The following is a 17,520-nucleotide window of genomic DNA, read 5'->3' as shown; positions in this document are numbered from 1 at the left end:
AGAGTCCTTGCAAAGCATTGTGACAGAAGTGGAGAGCAGCAGTGAGGAGTGTGCTGGGAGTGAGGAAGAAGAAGGTGAGTGGAGTGGCTCTGCAGAGGGTGGGTGGCTGGGGCCCAGGAGTGTGGTTGTTTCCCTTCACAGCAGGGCATGGTGCAGCATGGGCAGAGCAGCTGCTGCAGTCCCCTGTGCTGCTAGGAGCCAGCTGAGCCCCCAGAGCATGGCCTTGGTGCATTGTGTCACAGTATCACTAAGGTTGGAAGAGACCTCAAAGATTGAGCCCAACCTGTCACCGCAGACCTCATGACTGGACCCTGGCACCGAGTGCCACATCCAATCCCCTCTTGAACACCTCCAGGGATGGGGACTCCACCACCTCCCTGGGCAGCACATTCCAATGGCCAATCTCTCTTGCTGGGAAGAACTTTCTCCTCACCTCCAGCCTAAACCTCCCCTGGCACAGCTTGAGACTGTGTCCCCTTGTTCTGGTGCTGGTTGCTAGAGAGAAGAGACCAACCCCTTTCTGGCTACAACCTCCCTTCAGGTAGTTGTGAGAGCAATAAGGTCTCCCCTGAGCCTCCTCTTCTCCAGGCTAAGTACCCCAGCTCCCTTAGCCTCAGCCTGTAGCACTGCCTGTTGCTATGACCAAAGTGCAGCACCCAGTACTTGGAGTTGTTCAGTGCCATTCTGTTGGCCTCTGCCCATCTGTCCAGCCTGGCAAGGTCCCTCTGCAGAGCTCTCCTACCCTCTAACAGATCAACTCCTGCCCCCAGCTTGGTCTCATCTGCAAACTTACTGCTGATGGACTCAATCCCCTCATCCAGATCATCAATAAAGATATTGAACAGGCTGGGGCCCAGCACTGATCCCTGGGGCACACCACTGGTGCCTGGCTGCCAGCTGGCTGTGGCACCTTTCACCACCACTCTCTGGGCTCAGCCTCCAGCCAGTTCCTAAGCCAGCTCAGGGTGGTGCAGGTGTTGCCTCCTGGTGCCACCTCAGGCTGCTCCTGCCCCTGGGAAGAGGTGGTGTGCTCAGCACCTGCTGTCACTCCTGATTAGAAAGTCTTCTTCAGAGTAAGTCAGATTTAGAGAGGACTTTTAACTCCTGCTTCCAGTCCTTGTTTTCACTGTCCTCATTCTGCAGTGCTCCTGCTCAGCTCCCCTGTTAGTCCCTGTGGCTGTGTGTGGGATTAATCAAGCCTTTTCCCTCAGGAAGTGGGCACCTTGCTGACAGTTACCTGAGGAGGCTTCACTTCCAAGAGTGCCCCTGGAGCCTCAGCTGATTTCTTTTTTCTCAATGCAGAAAGTCAATGTCCTTACTCCCTGCCTTATTTATCTGCCTAATTGGTTCTGCACCAGCTCCTCTCCATGCCTGCCCTTGGCACACTGTCACCTCAGTGCTTTGGGAGCACTGTGGGAAGGAACAGGGGCGAGCAATGCAGCCTGGAAGGTGGCAAATTGTGGCCACGAGGGACAGCCAGCGTGTTGGCAGTGACAGCTCTCCCCCATGGCTCAGCTCTGCTGGCTCTGCTGAGCTGGGGGGAGTAGTGGAGTCACTGGATTGTAGCTGGAAATCAGGGACAGCACTGCCTGTGCTGTGCCAGGCTGGGAGACAGTGCAGCCTTGGCTGGAAGGGAAGGGTGCTCAGTGCATCTGCAGGGGACACTTCACCTACAGACCTGAGGAGAGTTATCCATCAGAGGTGTCAGGCTGCTGGGCAGGGCTGGAAGGCAGGCCAGGCCGGTGCAGAGGTGGTGGTTGTGCCACAAGCCCCACAGGAGCGGTGTGATAAGAGAACGTTCCTCCACAGCTCCCTGGGGCTGGATTTAATTAGCTCATTTACTTTGTAAGCCACTTCATTGCTAATTAGAACCACACAATCAGGAAGGCTGGAAAAGACCTCTGAGGTCATCAAGTGCAACCTGTCACCCAACCCCTCCTGACCACTAAACCATGGCTCCAAGTGCCACATCTGATCACTTTTTGAGCACCTCCAGGGATGGGGACTCCACCACCTCCCTGGGCAGCACATCCCAATGGCCAATTCCTCTCTCTGTGAAGAACTTTCTCCTCACCTCTACTCTAAACTTCCCCTGGCACAGCTTGAGACTGTGTCCTCTTGTTCTGGTGCTGGATGCCTGGGAAAAGAGACCAACCCCCACCTGGCTACAGCCTCCCTTCAGGGAGTTGCGGAGAGCAAGAAGGTCTCCCCTGAGCCTCCTCTTCTCCAGCCAGAACACCCCCAGCTCCCTCAGCCAACATGATGATGGTTTTTATGATGATGTGCTCCTGTGATTCCTCTCTGTGCCTGAGATTTGTCTCCTGCTTCACAAAAGGCTGAGCCCAAGGGAGATGAATGAAGTTAACCTCTGCTTGCTTGAGGAGAACTTCCTCAGCTGTGAATTCCATTTCCTGTCTCTCAGTCAGAGTCTTTGATTTGTAGTGGATGAAGAAGCTTCTGAGGCAGAGGAAGAAATTAACACAGGAGGGGAGAGTGGAGATCATATGAATGGGATGTCAAGGCCCTCCTCAGGAGATGGCTGTGAAGATCAGAGGGAAGCCTCAGCACAGAAGGCAGCGCAGGGCTCTGAGCGGGGCTCCGTGGAGGCAAGCGCTGGATGCCCTGGGAGTGACTCCGAGGACGATAAGCAAGGTTGGTTTCTCCATCAGGAGGCTGAGAGGAGTCAACCTGATGCATCTTTTCTGTTGTGTGCATGGCCAGTGTGGCTCTGGAGCCTGCAGAGGGAAAGCCATGCAGCTGCTGCAGAGCTGGAGGAGAGGCTGAGGCTGTTTGGTCTGGCGAGGGGAAGGCTGAGAGGGGAGTTACTCAATGTCTGTCAATAGCTGAGGGCTGGGGGTCAGGAGGGAGGGGACAGGCTCTGCTCAGCTGCACCCTGGGATAGGACAGGGGGCAATGGATATAGAGTACAGCACAGGAGGCTCCACCTCAACACAAGGAGGAACTTCTTCAGTGTGAGGGTGACAGAGCACTGGAACAGGCTGCCCAGAGAGGCTGTGGAGTCTCCTTCTCTGGAGCCTTCCAAGAGCCATCTGGCTGTGTTCCTGTGTGAGCTGAGCTGGACTGTATGGTCCTGCTGTGGCAGGGGGGTTGGAGTGGATGATCCCTGGAGGTCCCTTCCAAGCCCTGACATCCTGTGATCCTGTGAAGTGTCCAAAGATGGCTGTGGTGTCTGTCACTCATTCTGGCACCTGTCACTGCCCTGCAGCCAAGGCCCCTGGAAGAGCAAGTGTGGGCCAGCCAGAGCAGACCTTGGTGAGCTGTTCAGCTGCAGAGTCCTTGCAAAGCATTGTGACAGAGGTGGAGAGCAACAGTGAGGAGTGTGCTGGGAGTGAGGAAGAAGAAGGTGAGTGGAGTGGCTCTGCAGAGGGTGGCTGGCTGGGGCCCAGGAGTGTGGCTGTTTCCCTTCACAGCAGGGCATGGTGCAGCATGGGCAGAGCAGCTGCTGCAGTCCCCTGTGCTGCTAGGAGCCAGCTGAGCCCCCAGAGCATGGCCTTGGTGCATTGTGTCCTGTGTGGTGTGGCCAGTGTGAGGCTTTGCCTGTCCTGTTGACTCCAGGAGCTGGGTTTCACCCATCCTGTGATTATTATCAGCCCCAGGGATGATTTATTGCCTGCAGGAGGAGCTGTGTGCCAGGCTGGTGGCCTCTGTGCAGTGTCAAAGCACTGGGTTCAAAAAGAACACCCAGAGAGCAGCAGAGGGAGATCAAAACTCAGGCAGCTGGTGAGGAGAAGCAGCACAGCAAGTTTTGTTCTCTCACCATGCTGATGTCCCTTGGTTGGCTGGGAGAGAATCATAGAATCAATGAGGTTGGAAAAGACCTCAGAGGGCATCAAGTGCAACCTGTCACCCAACCCCTCCTGACCACTAAACCATGGCTCCAAGTGCCACATCCAAGCCTTTTTGAGCACCTCCAGGGATGGGGACTCCACCACCTCCCTGGGCAGCACATCCCAATGGCCAATTCCTCTTGGTGGGAAGAACTTTCTCCTCACTTAGAGCCTAAATTTCCCCTGGCACAGCTTGAGACTGTGTCCTCTTGTTCTGGTGCTGTTAGGACCTTTAAGAACAGCTCAAGAGCCTCAGCACCAACACTGCTGTCACAAAGTAATGCTCTGGTTATTTCTTGATGGGACCAGATGGAGCTCTCCTGGCAGAGGGAAGGAGAACACCTGAGGAGCAGAAGGCAGCAGCCCAAGTGGTACAAGAAGGGCAGATGGCAGGGGAGCTGGAGCAGAAAAGTCTTGCTGCTGAGAGAAGAGATGTGTGCACTGAAGAGGCTGGAGAAGAAATGGCACTGCTGGGAGGTGTGCTGCCCAAGGAAGATGTGGTGGCTGTGCTGGAGGTGAAGGAAGCTGCCCCTGGGGAGAGCAGCGAGGCAGGAGAAGATGCCAGAGAAATGGGAGCAGAGCCTGATGTGGGAGTGATGCCTGGAGAGAGTGAGGCAGCAGGGGGAGGGCAGCGCCCTGGGGCAGAGGAGCTGGCAGGGGCACAGCTGGGCAGGGAGGTGGATGGAGCTGTGTTAGAGGGGAAAGAGGTGGCTGGGGAGGTCTCAGAGAGAGAAGAGGCTGTGGAGGAGACTGTGGGAATATCAGAGCCTCCAGAAAAGGAAGTGGTGGATGAGATGGTGTCGGAGGCAGAGGCTGCCGTGGAGGAGGCAGAGGCTGCCGTGGAGGCGGCAGTGGCAGAGGCTGCCGTGGAGGCGGCAGAGGGCGCCGTGGAGGAGGCAGCGGCAGAGGCAGAGGGCACCGTGGAGGAGGCAGAGGCAGAGGCAGAGGGCACCGTGGAGGAGGCAGAGGCAGAGGGCGCCGTGGAGGCGGCAGAGGGCGCCGTGGAGGAGGCAGAGGCAGAGGCTGCCGTGGAGGAGGCAGAGGGCGCCGTGGAGGAGGCAGTGGCAGAGGGCGCCGTGGAGGAGGCAGTGGCAGAGGGCGCTGTGGAGGCGGCAGAGGGCGCTGTGGAGGCGGCAGAGGGCGCCGTGGAGGAGGCAGAGGCAGAGGCAGAGGGCGCCGTGGAGGCGGCAGAGGGCGCTGTGGAGGCGGCAGAGGGCGCTGTGGAAGAGGCAGCGGCAGAGGGCGCCGTGGAGGAGGCAGAGGCAGAGGCAGAGGGCACCGTGGAGGCGGCAGAGGGCGCTGTGGAGGCGGCAGAGGGCGCTGTGGAAGAGGCAGCGGCAGAGGGCGCCGTGGAGGAGGCAGAGGGCACAGTGGAGGCAGCAGAGGGTGCAGTGGAGAAGGGGGTGGTGGATGGAGCATGGCTGCCTGTCCCGGGGCTGTGTGTGAGCAAGGCAGGGCTGGTGGCTGTCGTTGTGGTGGGCGGCCAGGCAGGGGCAGGGGCTGTGGCCAAGGGGCCAGCAGGAGAGCCAGAGCTGGCAGAGCAGGAGATGGGGCAGGAGGTGGCGGTGGCTGCCGATGGCAGGGTGGTGGCGCAGGAGGTGGTGCAAGGAACAGGACAGAGTGGGACTGGTGGGGTAGAGGTGGCAGAGGAGGTGTCAGCTGAGGGCAAGGCGGAGCAGGAGTGGGGCACAGCACAGCTCATGTCCCCAGGGCATGGGGGACTGTGTGGAGCCACATCCCCTGGGGAGCAGCCCGTGGCAGAAACCTCCCTGAGCAGCCCTGCAGATGGAGACGAGGGAGGGGAGGGGCTGTGTGCAGACACCCAGCTGCAGCTGGCAGCTCCTGGGGCAGGGGCAGGCAAGGACGGGCTGCAGGAGAGGCCTGAGCAGGTGGGAGTGAAAGCTGGGGGAGAAGAGCCAGGCCTCCATCAAACCGTGAGAGAGGGAGGGGCAGGGGCTGTGCTGGAGAGGGCAGAGAGCGCTTCAGGGCACAGGGAGCCAGGCAGGGACAGCGCTGCCGGAGCCAGCGCCCCGCCAGCCACCCTCGGGGGCCGGAGCAGCCACGGTCCCCAGGAGGTGAGTCCTGTCTGCAGCCAGGCTGGGGCACTGCGTGGGAAGGTACCCTCCAAGTCATCCCGTCCAACCCCCTGCAGTCTTCAGGGACAGCTCCAACCAGAGCAGGCTGCCCAGGGCCACATCGAGTCTGCTCTTGAATGCCTCCAGGCATGGGGCCTCAGCCACCTCCCTGGGCAGCCTGGTCCAGTGTCTCACCACCCTCATTGTAAAGAACTCCCTCATGGTGTCCAACCTAAACCTGCTCTGCTCCAGTTTCAGACCGTTGCCCCTCTCCTATCACCACAGGCCCTTCTAAACAGCCCCTCCCCAGCCTTCCTGTGAGTCCCTTCTGCGCCAAGGTCTCCCTGGAGCCTTCTGTGTGCCACCTTGTCCCTGTCCTGCCCCTTCCCTTATGATCTGCTGGCAATAGCTGGGGGTGAGGAGTGATAGATCCTTTTGGGTGGCATCTTCAGCAGTCTGTCCTCTTCCCAAAGTCTTCTTGCAAGTACCTTTGCTCTGCTGCTAGCACTTGCAGCACCTTGGGCCCTCTCCAGCTGCACAGAGCAGCTCCCAGCACCCAGTGTCCTGGTAGTGGTGGCAGTAGGGGAACCCGGGGTGGATGGCAGCACTCAGCTCCTCTGGTGACTTTGGCATTTGCTTGTGGGAAGTGTGGCACAGCTCAGCTCAGCACATTGGTCTGCAAAGCTAACATTCTCTGGTTGTTTCCTAGGTTGTTGTCCACCCAGACACAATTGTTGTGCCCTCAGAACAGCCTCAGGATGGGGAAGAAACTCTCCTCTAAGCTTCTTCTGCAGCTCCTTCTGTGCAGTGTCCTGCAACCTTCACACAAACTGCTGCAGATCTGTGCTGGTGGGAGGTACACTCCACCTTTATTTACTCCAGGAGCACCACAACCATTTGTCTCCTTTGACTGAAGGAGATTCTCAGGGAAAGGAGCCTCTGCAGTGCTGGGACTCGGAAATGTTGCTGCAGGTGGTTAACATGGACCAGGTGTGACATGTTTGTCAGTTAATAAAGCCTTTACTGTTGCAGGTGTCTTGTCAGGAGTCACTCTGGGACCCAGGGGGTCTGTGCTGAGATTGCAGGAGAGGTGGCTGGTGTAAGGCTGGCCCAGCCCAGCACTGGCTGGCAGGCCCCTGTTTGCCTCCCTGCGCCCCAAGGGCTCCCCAAGAGCCAGGCAGGCCACAGTGCCCAGCCCTAGGCACAAGACAGGCAGGGCTGGGGGCTGCAGATGCTCAGCCCCTGCAAGGGGAGCCCCTGGCTGTGTGATCCAATCGGGAATGGAGGCAAGAGGAGCAGGAGTTTGGTGGGTTGCTGCTGTCCGTCACTTCAGGTGACAGCCCTGCAGATGGAGACGAGGGAGTGGAGCTGGCTGCAGGAGGGGAGGGGCTGTGTCCAGACACCCAGCTGCAGCTGGCAGCTCCTGGGGCAGGGGCAGGGGCAGGGGCAGGCAAGGATGGGCTGCAGGAGAGGCCTGAGCAGATGGGAGTGAAAGCTGAGGGAGAACAGCCAGAGCCTTCTCTTCTCCAGTCTTCTCTTCTCCCAACTCCCTCAGTCTGTCCTTGCAGCAGAGCAGCTCCAGCCCTCTGCTCATCCTTGTGGCCCTTCTCTGGACACCTTCCAGCACCTCCAGATCCTTCCTGGAACAGAGGCTCCAGAACTGGACCCAGAGCTCCAGCTTTGGTCTCAGCAGAGTGGAGCAGAGGGGGAGAATCCCCTCCCTCAACCTGCTGGCTCTGCTTCTCTTGATGCATGCAGCCCAGGCTGTGAGCAGACTGATCTCATCTGCTGCCTCTCCTGGCTCTTCCTGACAGCTCTGTTTGCAGGATGGGCCCAGGCAAGGTTGGATGGCAACCAGCCCCCCACCCCATCCTTACCTGCTGCTGTGCTGCAGGCAGCTCATGGGTGCAGCATGGCTGTGGGGTGATGTGAGAGGTTTGGAGTTTGGTTTGGAGCTCCTGTGTTGCTTTTGGTAAAGCCAAGTGTGAAGGAAAGCTTACACTCTGTGTGAAAAACACTCCCCAAACCAAAACAAGGAAGTGGGTAAGGAAAACAAACGTCTGGAAGGGGAGGCTGAGGTTGGCCACCTAAATATCTCTTTATTCTCAGTGAGCAGGAGAGAGCCAAAGCCCAGGGCCCTGAGGAGCTGCAGCTGTGCTGGGGAGCTGAAAATGAGACACAGGATCTGTCTGGGACTGTGGAGAACTCAAAAAGAAACCAGGTCAGGTTCAGGAGCTGGGAACAGGAGCAGCTCAGGCTCCAAGGTGGCCTGGGTGGTGGTGTGGAGTTCCAGGCTGCTCCTCCTCTTGATGGGCTCTTGGCTGGCACCTCCCAGTCAGAGCTGACAGCCCCTTAGTGCAGCCCAAGCTAAGGACTTCTGGAGCTCTGGACCTACAACAGATGCATTTTTCATCTTGTCACATTCCTAAAGGTGAAGAGGGGAGCACAGCATTTGCCACAGAACAGCTGCACACCACCAAAAACCCCCAGCCCTCAAGGGGGGCAGCAGAGGAGGACATGAGAGCAGAGCTCAGGCTGGGGACCTGGCACCACCACCAGCTCAGTCTGTTCACTGTGGGGCTGAGGGTCAGGCTGGCACGGTGAGGACTCTTGCTGATGGTGAGACTCTGGAGCTGGACAGTTCCTGCCCTCAGCTTTTTTCTTCAAAGCTGCCACTGCTGCTGCAGGAGTGGAACCTCATGGTGCTCATGGGGTCCGACACGTAGCCTGCAAGAGGCGGAGGGAAGGTCAGGCGCAGCTCAGCACAGCAGCAACCCTGCCCCTCAGTTTCCCTGCAGTGATGACAGCCACAAAACCAGCTTGGGATAGACAGGCTCCCAGCCTGCTGATCCCCTGTGCTGGCTGCAGGCCTCCCACCTGCTCAGGAGAAGTGCAAAGGGGAAGTAAACACCCCCAAGGAACCCACAATCAGGGGGCCCAAAGAAGCCTTGGTGACTGGCATCAAAACACAGATCTGTGTTTTAATCACACTGTTGGACTTTGCCAGCCACAAGAACCAACAGCCTTCTGCCCTTCCCACTGTTGGACTTTGCCAGCCACAGGAACCAACAGCCTTCTGCCCTTCCCACTGTTGGACTTTGCCATCCACAAGAACCAACAGCCTTCTGCCCTTCCCACTCTTGGACTTTGCCAGCCACAAGAACCAACAGCCTTCTGCCCTTCCCACTGTTGGACTTGGCCATCCACAAGAACCAACAGCCTTCTGCCCTTCCCACTGTTGGACTTTGCCATCCACAAGAACCAACAGCCTTCTGCCCTTCCCACTCTTGGACTTTGCCAGCCACAAGAACCAACAGCCTTCTGCCCTTCCCACTGTTGGACTTGGCCATCCACAAGAACCAACAGCCTTCTGCTCTTCCCACTGTTGGACTTTGCCATCAGCAAGAACCAACAGCCTTCTGCCCATCCCACTGTTGGACTTTGCCAGCCACAAGAACCAACAGCCTTCTGCCCTTCCCACTGTTGGACTTTGCCATCCACAAGAACCAACAGCCTTCTGCTCTTCCCACTGTTGGACTTTGCCATCCACAAGAACCAACAGCCTTCTGCCCTTCCCACTGTTGGACTTTGCCATCAGCAAGAACCAACAGCCTTCTGCCCATCCCACTGTTGGACTTTGCCATCCACAAGAACCAACAGCCTTCTGCCCTTCCCACTGTTGGACTTTGCCATCCACAAGAACCAACAGCCTTCTGCCCTTCCCACTGTTGGACTTGGCCATCCACAAGAACCAACAGCCTTCTGCCCTTCCCACTGTTGGACTTTGCCAGCCACAAGAACCAACAGCATTCTGCCCTTCCCACTGTTGGACTTTGCCAGCCACAAGAACCAACAGCCTTCTGCCCTTCCCACTGTTGGACTTTGCCAACAACAAGAGCCAACAGCCTTCTGCCCTTCCCACTGTTGGACTTGGCCATCCACAAGAACCAACAGCCTTCTGCCCTTCCCACTGTTGGACTTTGCCAGCCACAAGAACCAACAGCCTTCTGCCCTTCCCACTGTTGGACTTTGCCAACAACAAGAGCCAACAGCCTTCTGCCCTTCCCACTGTTGGACTTGGCCATCCACAAGAACCAACAGCCTTCTGCCCTTCCCACTGTTGGACTTTGCCAGCCACAAGAACCAACAGCCTTCTGCCCTTCCCACTGTTGGACTTTGCCAACAACAAGAGCCAACAGCCTTCTCCCCTTTCCCACTGAAGCTTCACAGGGCTCAAACTAAGCATTCTGAGAAGTGTTCTTAAAACATCTTCATGCTGGAGGCTGCACAACAGGAAGCAACAGCTCCTGGGCTGTCCATGAGCTGCTCCAGTGGGGCCAAAGGAACTGGCTGGTTCTCCCTTTCCAGGTGTCACTGGTCACTGTGCTGAGGTGATAAAACCCAGTGGAGCCAGCACAAACCTCTTGCTAGCCAGGCACTGCACAGAGACACCCAGATGGAAACAGGAAAGCACAGCCACTAGACCATGGAAAGTGTCTGGGGTGTGAGGGAGAGTGGGAGAAGGGTGAGAAGAGAGGGCCCAGGACCCTGTACACCATATTCCAGTATTCTGACAGGTAGGTTTTCCCATGGGACCTTCTTGGTACCTCAGGGGGCTGCAGCTCCCCCTGGTCAGCCACACCAAGGTGCTCAGAGCAGGACTCTGCCTTAACTCACCGTTGTGGTCAACTGGTGGGTACTGGAAGTTTCTTCTCATGTCATCCAAAGTCAGGCCCTGAGAAGGCTGTTGCCCAGTGCTGCAAATGAAGTAGGGGCTGTCAGTTCATATCACTTTAGAATAGAATTAACCAGGTTGGAAAAGACCTTGGAGATTACATAGAGTCTGGCCTATCACCCAACACCACCTGATCAACTCAACCATGGCACCAAGTGCCTCAGCCAGGCTCTTCCTAAACACCTCCAGGGATGGGGACTCCACCACCTCCCTGGGCAGCACATCCCAATGGCCAATCTCTCTTGCTGGGAAGAATTTCTTCCTCACCTCCAGCCTAAACCTCCCCTGGCACAGCTTGAGACTGTGTCCTCTCGTTCTGTTGGGGGGTTGCCTGGGATATGTTTGTGATAAATCACATCTCCAGCCCATGAGAACTTCTCCTAGAGCTGGAAGGAAAATGCAATCCAGCCCTGCAAAGGTACACAGAAAGGAGAGCCCAGCTGCTTCTGACTTGGGGTGGCTGGGAGCTGCTTAACAGAGAAAAGCCTTTTGTCATGCAGGCACTGTCCTTGGGCTCTGTGGGAAATGCTGAAGGTGTAAAGAAGTAAAAAAGCAGCAGAGAGAGCTTCTATCCATGGTGCATGGACATGGTCAGCTGTCCTGTCAGATGGGCATACAGTGCACTGCTGTTGCAGCCAACTCATTGGGAGCCTTCTGCATCCCACCATGCCAAGGGCAATCCACCAAACAGGCACCGAAGGCAGAGGGCAGAGCCCAAATCACTTTGGTGCCACATCACTTTGGCCCCATGTGTAGTACAGGGAGATGGCACCAGCTGAGTTGTCTGTGCTGTGGTGAGGAGCTGCATGTTGCATAAGACACAGAGTCCTCAGAGTAGCTGGGAATGGGGGGCAGCCCAGGAAGCCGAGCAGAGGTGGGAGCACCCCGGCGTGCCCCCTTCATCAAGAGCAAACAGCTGTCATTGGGAGCAGGTACAGGGAAGGGCAATGAAGCTGGTGAGGGGGCTGGAGAGCAAGTCTGAGGAGGGGCTGAGGGAGATGGAGTTGATCAGCCTGAAGAAGAGGAGGCTGAGAGGAGACCTGGCTCTCTACAGTGACCCGAAAGGAGGTTGGAGTGAGACCATTGTTGGCCCAGGCAACAGGACAAGGAGTAATGGCCTCAAGCTGCACTAGAGGAGGTTTAGGTTGGACATGAGGAACAATTTCTTTCCTGCAAGAGTGGTCAGGCATTGGAGCAGGCTGCCCAGGGAGGTGATGGAGTCGCTATCCTTGGGGGTGTTCAAAGAGCAAGTGGATGTGGCACGCTGGCACATGGTCTGGTGGTAATGGAGATGGTGGACTTGATGATCTTAGAGGTCTTTCCCAGCCTTATCATTCTTTGATCAATCATCTGGGTGTGCTGTATGAGTGCACAGCTACTGAGGCTCTGGGAGCCCTTCCCTCTGGGGCATGTGGTGGCTCAGGGTGGATTTGAACACTGGGGGGTTGTGTGGCAGAGTGCTGAAGGACACCTCCAGCTTTAAAGGCCCCCCGTGGCACCGAGCAGCCCATGCTGTGGCTGGTGAGCCACAGTCCTGCACTGGCTTCCCAAGTGCCCCTTCTCTCCCTCTCATGTCTACCCCAGCCTGGATGAGTCACATTTTCACTTCTTTCATGCAAGCTAAACTTGTCCCTGTATGGAAAACAAAGGTCTGGCTGATGCTGCCTTTGTCCTGACCCCAATGCCACCCCAGGTCCTGCTCCAGCAGCACAGGACAAAGCAGTTTATCCAATACCCCTTTGCCAGGTGAAGGTTTGGCCCTTGGTTGTGCTTTCCTGCACACCATGGCAGCCTCTCCTGCAGGCGTTTGCCTGCCGCCTCTCCACAGGACCCCCCGAGCAGGCAAGGCCCCCTGGCTCTGCTCCTCTGCCCCGGTGCAGCTGCTGTGCCTGCTCCACATCCCAGCCAGCTGGGACGTCTGGCCGGGGCTCTGCTGTTGCTGTTGCTGGCTGCTAAGTGGTGCTAAAGGGTCGCGTTTCGCCCAAGCCCGCCGCTCCTTCGCAGGCTTTGACGGCGAATCGTTTGACTTTGCCCGGGTGACTCTGTGACTGCTTCTCTGAGATGTGAGCGGTGAGGGAGGCTGGTGGCTCTGCGCCATATGATGCCTCCAGCCACCTCCTCTGCTACCAGAATGCTGCCCCTGCTCTGCCCTGGGTTTGTCAGCTTCTCCCTGGCCACACAAGTCTTGTAGCTTCTCTCTGGTGCAACGTTTCAAGTGGGGATACAAACACCATCCCTCCCAGAGCTGGTGGCAGGGCAGTTGAGGGCACAGCCTCCATCTCCATCCCCTTGGACGGGCAGTCAGTGGCCTTGTGTTCCATGTGACAGAGCAGGGGTGTGTGCCTAGAGCCCATCCCAAGCTGGGCTGAATTTTCTACTGGTTTCATGCTGCTCACAGTGAAAACTGCAAAGGCTTAGCTGTGCTCTTGGCAGCAGGACAGCTCCCACCACGGTCAGAGCACCCAGACAGCCTGTGCTGCAGCTACAGGAGAAGACAAGGCTGCAGGGATCATTTCCCTGGCTGCCCCAGCAGTGGATCGGCTCTGAGGTGTGTTTCTATGGCTGGCTCCCCACGCAGCCACACCACACAATCACAGAACCAGCCAGGCTGGAAAAGACCTTTGAGATCCTCCAGTCCAACCCAGCACCATCTGATCAACTAAACCATGGGGCTGCGTGCCTCATCCACTCTCATCCTCTCCTCAGGCACAGCCCAACCCCGTTTTGGGGAGGTGCCCCATGCAGTTTTAGAACCATTAAGGTTGGAAAAGCCCTTCAAGACGATCAACCCTAACTGTAACCCAGGTACCACGACCGCTAAACTATGTCCTGAGTGCCACGGCCACAGGTTTCTCGAACACCTCCTGGGACGATGCCTCCACCGCCTCCCTGGGCAGCCTGCTCCGATGCCTGACCACTCTTGCAGGGAAGAAATTGCTCCTAATCTCCAGCTTGAAGCTCTCGGGGACGATGTGGCCAGGAGAGCAAGCTGCCCGTGGGACGTACCTGTGCGAGCAGCCGGCGTAGGCGCGGGCGTTCAGGGCGTACTCCAGCTCGAAGCGGCTGCGCAGGGCTGCGACGTGGCTGCGCCCGGGGCCCCCTCGCGCCGCCAGGCAGTCCGAGGATGAGGAGGGGGACAGCGACCCGCTGCTGTTGCTGGAGGCTGGGGACATCAGCTGCGTTTGGGAAGCAAACAAAGCCCCGGGGGGTGGGGGTGTCAGGAGCCTTCCTGCAGCTCTCCCTCATCAGGAAAGATGTTGAGCTGCTGGAAGGTGTCCAGAGAAGGGCAAGAAAGCTGGGGAGGGGTCTGGGGCACAGCCCTGGGAGGAGAGGCTGAGGGAGCTGGGGTTGCTTAGCCTGCAGAAGAGGAGGCTCAGGGGAGAACTCCTTGCTGTCTACAGCTACCTGAAGGTAGGTTGTAGCCAGGTGGGGGTTGGTCTCTTCTCCCAGGCAAGCAGCACCAGAACAAGAGGACACAGTCTCAAGCTGTGCCAGGGGAGGTTTAGGCTGGAGGTGAAGAAGAAATTCTTCCCAGCAAGAGAGATTGGCCATTGGGATGTGCTGCCCAGGGAGGTGGTGGAGTCCCCATCACTGGAGGTGTTTAAGAAGAGCCTGGCTGAGGCACTTGGTGCCATGGTTTAGTTGATCAGGTGGTGTTGGGTGATAGGTTGGACTCAATGATCTCAAAGGTCTTTTCCAACCTGGTTTATTCTATTCTATTCTATTCTTAACCCAGCCATGTGCCACACATCTCTTGCACAGTGTGGTGCCTCCTGGCACTGCTCAGCTGAGGGCTGGCTGCTGCCTGCCAGACAGAGCAGACAGTTCCTCATGGCCTGGGCCTCTCAAGCTGAGGCTGGGTGGCCCAAGAATCATAGAGTCATTAAGGTTGGAAAAGACCTCTAAGATCCTTGAGCCCAACTGCAACCCAACCACCATGACCACTAAACTATATCCCGAAGCACCACAGCCACAGGTTTGCTGAACACCTCCAGGCATGGCGACTCCACCACCTCCCTGGGGAGCCTGTTCCAATGCCTGACCACTCTTGCAGGAAAGAAATTGTCCCTAATATCCCTCCTATACCTCCCACAGTGCAACTTAAGCCTGTTTCCTCTCATCCTATCACTTCAGCCACGCCTCACCGGGTGTGTGAGCAGCCACTGTGCAGCTGGGAGCCATCCCTGCCCCTGCTGTAGGACCCATGGCTGGGGCCTCCCACTCTGTGCTGGGACAGGGGCAGAGCTGCCTGGCCACAGGGTCCAGGAGTCTCAGGACAGGCATTCACACCGATGGGACAATGCAGACAGGGCTGGCACAGCAGTGTGTGCAGTTGTACCTATGGACTGACCGCACAACACAGCACCGGCAGCAGCAGGCTCCACAAAAGCTCCCTGCCACTGCTGGGGCCAGAGGTGCTGAAAATGGGCAGGAATGGCTTGCTGAGAGAGAGAGAGAAGAAAGAGGGGGGGGGTAGAGAGTGAAAATGCCCCACCTTCACCCTCCATCAGCTTCAGTGCTTACAAACCTTGCTAGAGATCTGGTTCCTTCAGGCTGCTCCAGACACAGCTCTACTCTGAGCACAGGGAGCCTAGGTCTGACTCCTCAGCTAAATGACACTTTCCCTCCCTCTTTCTGTCCACAAGCCCTTGCTCCAGATCTCCTCCTGCATCACCAGTGCCTGCTGGGTTAGGAACTGGCTGGAGGGCCGAGCCCAGAGAGTGGTGGTGAATGGTGCCACATCCAGCTGGCGGCCAGGCACCAGTGGCGTCCCCCAGGGATCAGTGCTGGGGCCCAGCCTGTTCAATATCCTCTTTAACATCTTCATTGATGATCTGGATGAGGGAGTTGAGTCAGTCATCAGCAAGTTTGCAGATGACACCAAGTTGGGAACAGATGTTAGTCAGTTAGAGGGTAGAAAGGCTCTGCAGAGGGACCTTGACCGACTGGACAGATGGGCAGAGTCCAATGGGATGGCATTTAACAAGTCCAAGTGCCAGGGGCTGCACTTTGGCCACGGCAACCCCATGCAGAGCTACAGGCTGGGGTCAGAGTGGCTGAGAGCTGCCAAACAGAGAGGGACCTGGGGGTGCTGATTGACACCCGCCTAAACATGAGCCAGCAGTGTGCCCAGGCGGCCAAGAGGGCCAATGGCATCCTGGCCTGTATTAGGAACAGTGTGGCCAGCAGGAGCAGGGAGGTCATTGTGCCCTGTGCTCTGCATTGGTTAGGCCACACCTTGAGTCCTGTGTCCAGTTCTGGGCCCCTCAGTTTAAGAAGGACATCGAGACACTTGAAGGTGTCCAGAGAAGGGCAACAAGGCTGGGGAGAGGCCTTGAGCACAGCCCTGTGAGGAGAGGCTGAGGGAGCTGGGGTTGTTTAGCCTGGAGAAGAGAAGGATCAGGGGTGACCTCATTGCCCTCTACAACTACCTGAAAGGTGGTTGTAGACAGGAGGGGGTTTGTCTCTTCTCCCAGGCAACCAGCACCAGAACAAGGGGACACAGTCTCAAGCTGTGCCAGGGGAGGTTTAGACTCGAGGTGAGGAAAAAGTTCTTCACTGAGCGAGTCGTTCGTCATTGGGATGTGCTGCCCAGGGAGGTGGTGGAGTCACCGTCCCTGGAGGTGTTCAAGGGGAGATTGGACGTGGCACTTGGTGCCATGGTCTAGTTGTGAGGTCTGTTGGAACAGGTTGGACTTGATGATCCTTGGGGTCTCTTCCAACCTTAGTTACTGTGATACTGTGATCTCACAGCAGGCAGGTCAGAGACGCCCCCAGCTCCACCTGATGCAGAGCTTCACTTTTGTTCCACACTTAAAAGCTTCCTCCCACACATGGAGCAAGCAGCTCTGGCTGCAGCTGCTGCAATAGATTCGGGGCTGCCTTTTCTGACCCTTAAGCTCAAGAGCAGTGATCCATTGGAAAAGGATCTTTTATTATTTTATTTATTTGGGGTTTTTTAAAGCTCTCTCTCTCTCTCTCTCACACACACACAAACACACAGAGAAAAATCCGATTCCAAGAGCTGCAGCCCTGGATCTTTCTGCCAGAGCACGGGGCTGACACCAGGCTGAAGGCACACATCTGTTAGTGTGACAGCCACAGCCCAAAGCAGGAACAGTTTGCAGGTTCCTGTGTCTTCTCCTAGGCCCCTGGCCAGCTGGTCACTTCTCCTCTTAAATCAAGTAGCTTGGAATGGGGAAAATGGGGAGGAGCTCCTCTGCCCAGGACCACGTGAAGTGCAGCCCCACAGCGCTTAGAACCATAGAATCAATAAGGTTGGAAAAGACCTCAGAGATCATCAAGTCCAAGCTGTCACCTAACACCTCCTGACAACTAAACCATGGCTCCAAGTGCCACATCCAAGCCTGTCTTGAACGCCTCCAGGGATGGGGACTCCACCACCTCCCTGGGCAGCACATCCCAATGGCCAATCTCTCTTTCCGGGAAGAACTTTCTCCTCACTCTGTCTTCAGTGAGCCTCTCTGAGCAGCTCCTGACACAGCAGCATCTGGCCCCAGCCTCCTCCTCCTGGCAGCTGATCAACCACTATTCACCATGTCCCTCCAAAGAGCAGTGTCTTGGCTGCCCACAGGATGAAGCAGCTCCAGCAGCCTGTGGGCTCCAACGCCACCGCTCCCCTCAGCTGCTGCTGCTGCTCTGCCCTTGAGCTCCCGACCACGCAGCGCACCCAAGGCAGTGGAAATCAAGGCCTTACCTCAATGTTGCACAGACATTCTTCCAGTTTTGTGACTACTTCTGAGAACTCTGGTCTGCCCTGGGAACACAATGAAGAGCAAAGCAGTGTTAAGGAGAAGGGGGCACATCTTCTGTGGCTGGAGTGACAGACGGGTAGGTGGTG

General features: G+C 57.1%; 1 protein-coding gene across 1 annotated transcript in view; it reads right to left on the bottom strand.

Annotated features, from left to right (window-relative positions):
* Window positions 1–8,538: 8,538 nt before the first annotated feature.
* TNNI3K (TNNI3 interacting kinase) overlaps window positions 8,539–17,520 on the bottom strand; it is a 78,574-nt gene continuing 69,592 nt past the window's right edge. The window contains exons 22-25 of the mRNA XM_054165034.1: window positions 17,377–17,436; window positions 13,665–13,834; window positions 10,601–10,680; window positions 8,539–8,650 (exon numbers count right to left, since the gene is read on the bottom strand). Of these exons, the coding sequence (XP_054021009.1) occupies window positions 8,574–8,650; window positions 10,601–10,680; window positions 13,665–13,834; window positions 17,377–17,436 (387 nt within the window). The 3' untranslated portion in view covers window positions 8,539–8,573. The remainder of the gene's footprint in view (window positions 8,651–10,600; window positions 10,681–13,664; window positions 13,835–17,376; window positions 17,437–17,520) is intronic.

This window comes from Dryobates pubescens, chromosome 11 (genome assembly GCF_014839835.1).
Source record: "Dryobates pubescens isolate bDryPub1 chromosome 11, bDryPub1.pri, whole genome shotgun sequence".
Taxonomy (NCBI): domain Eukaryota; kingdom Metazoa; phylum Chordata; class Aves; order Piciformes; family Picidae; genus Dryobates; species Dryobates pubescens.
Note: the sequence above shows the minus strand (reverse complement) of the source record. Positions and strands in the feature narration are given on the sequence as shown.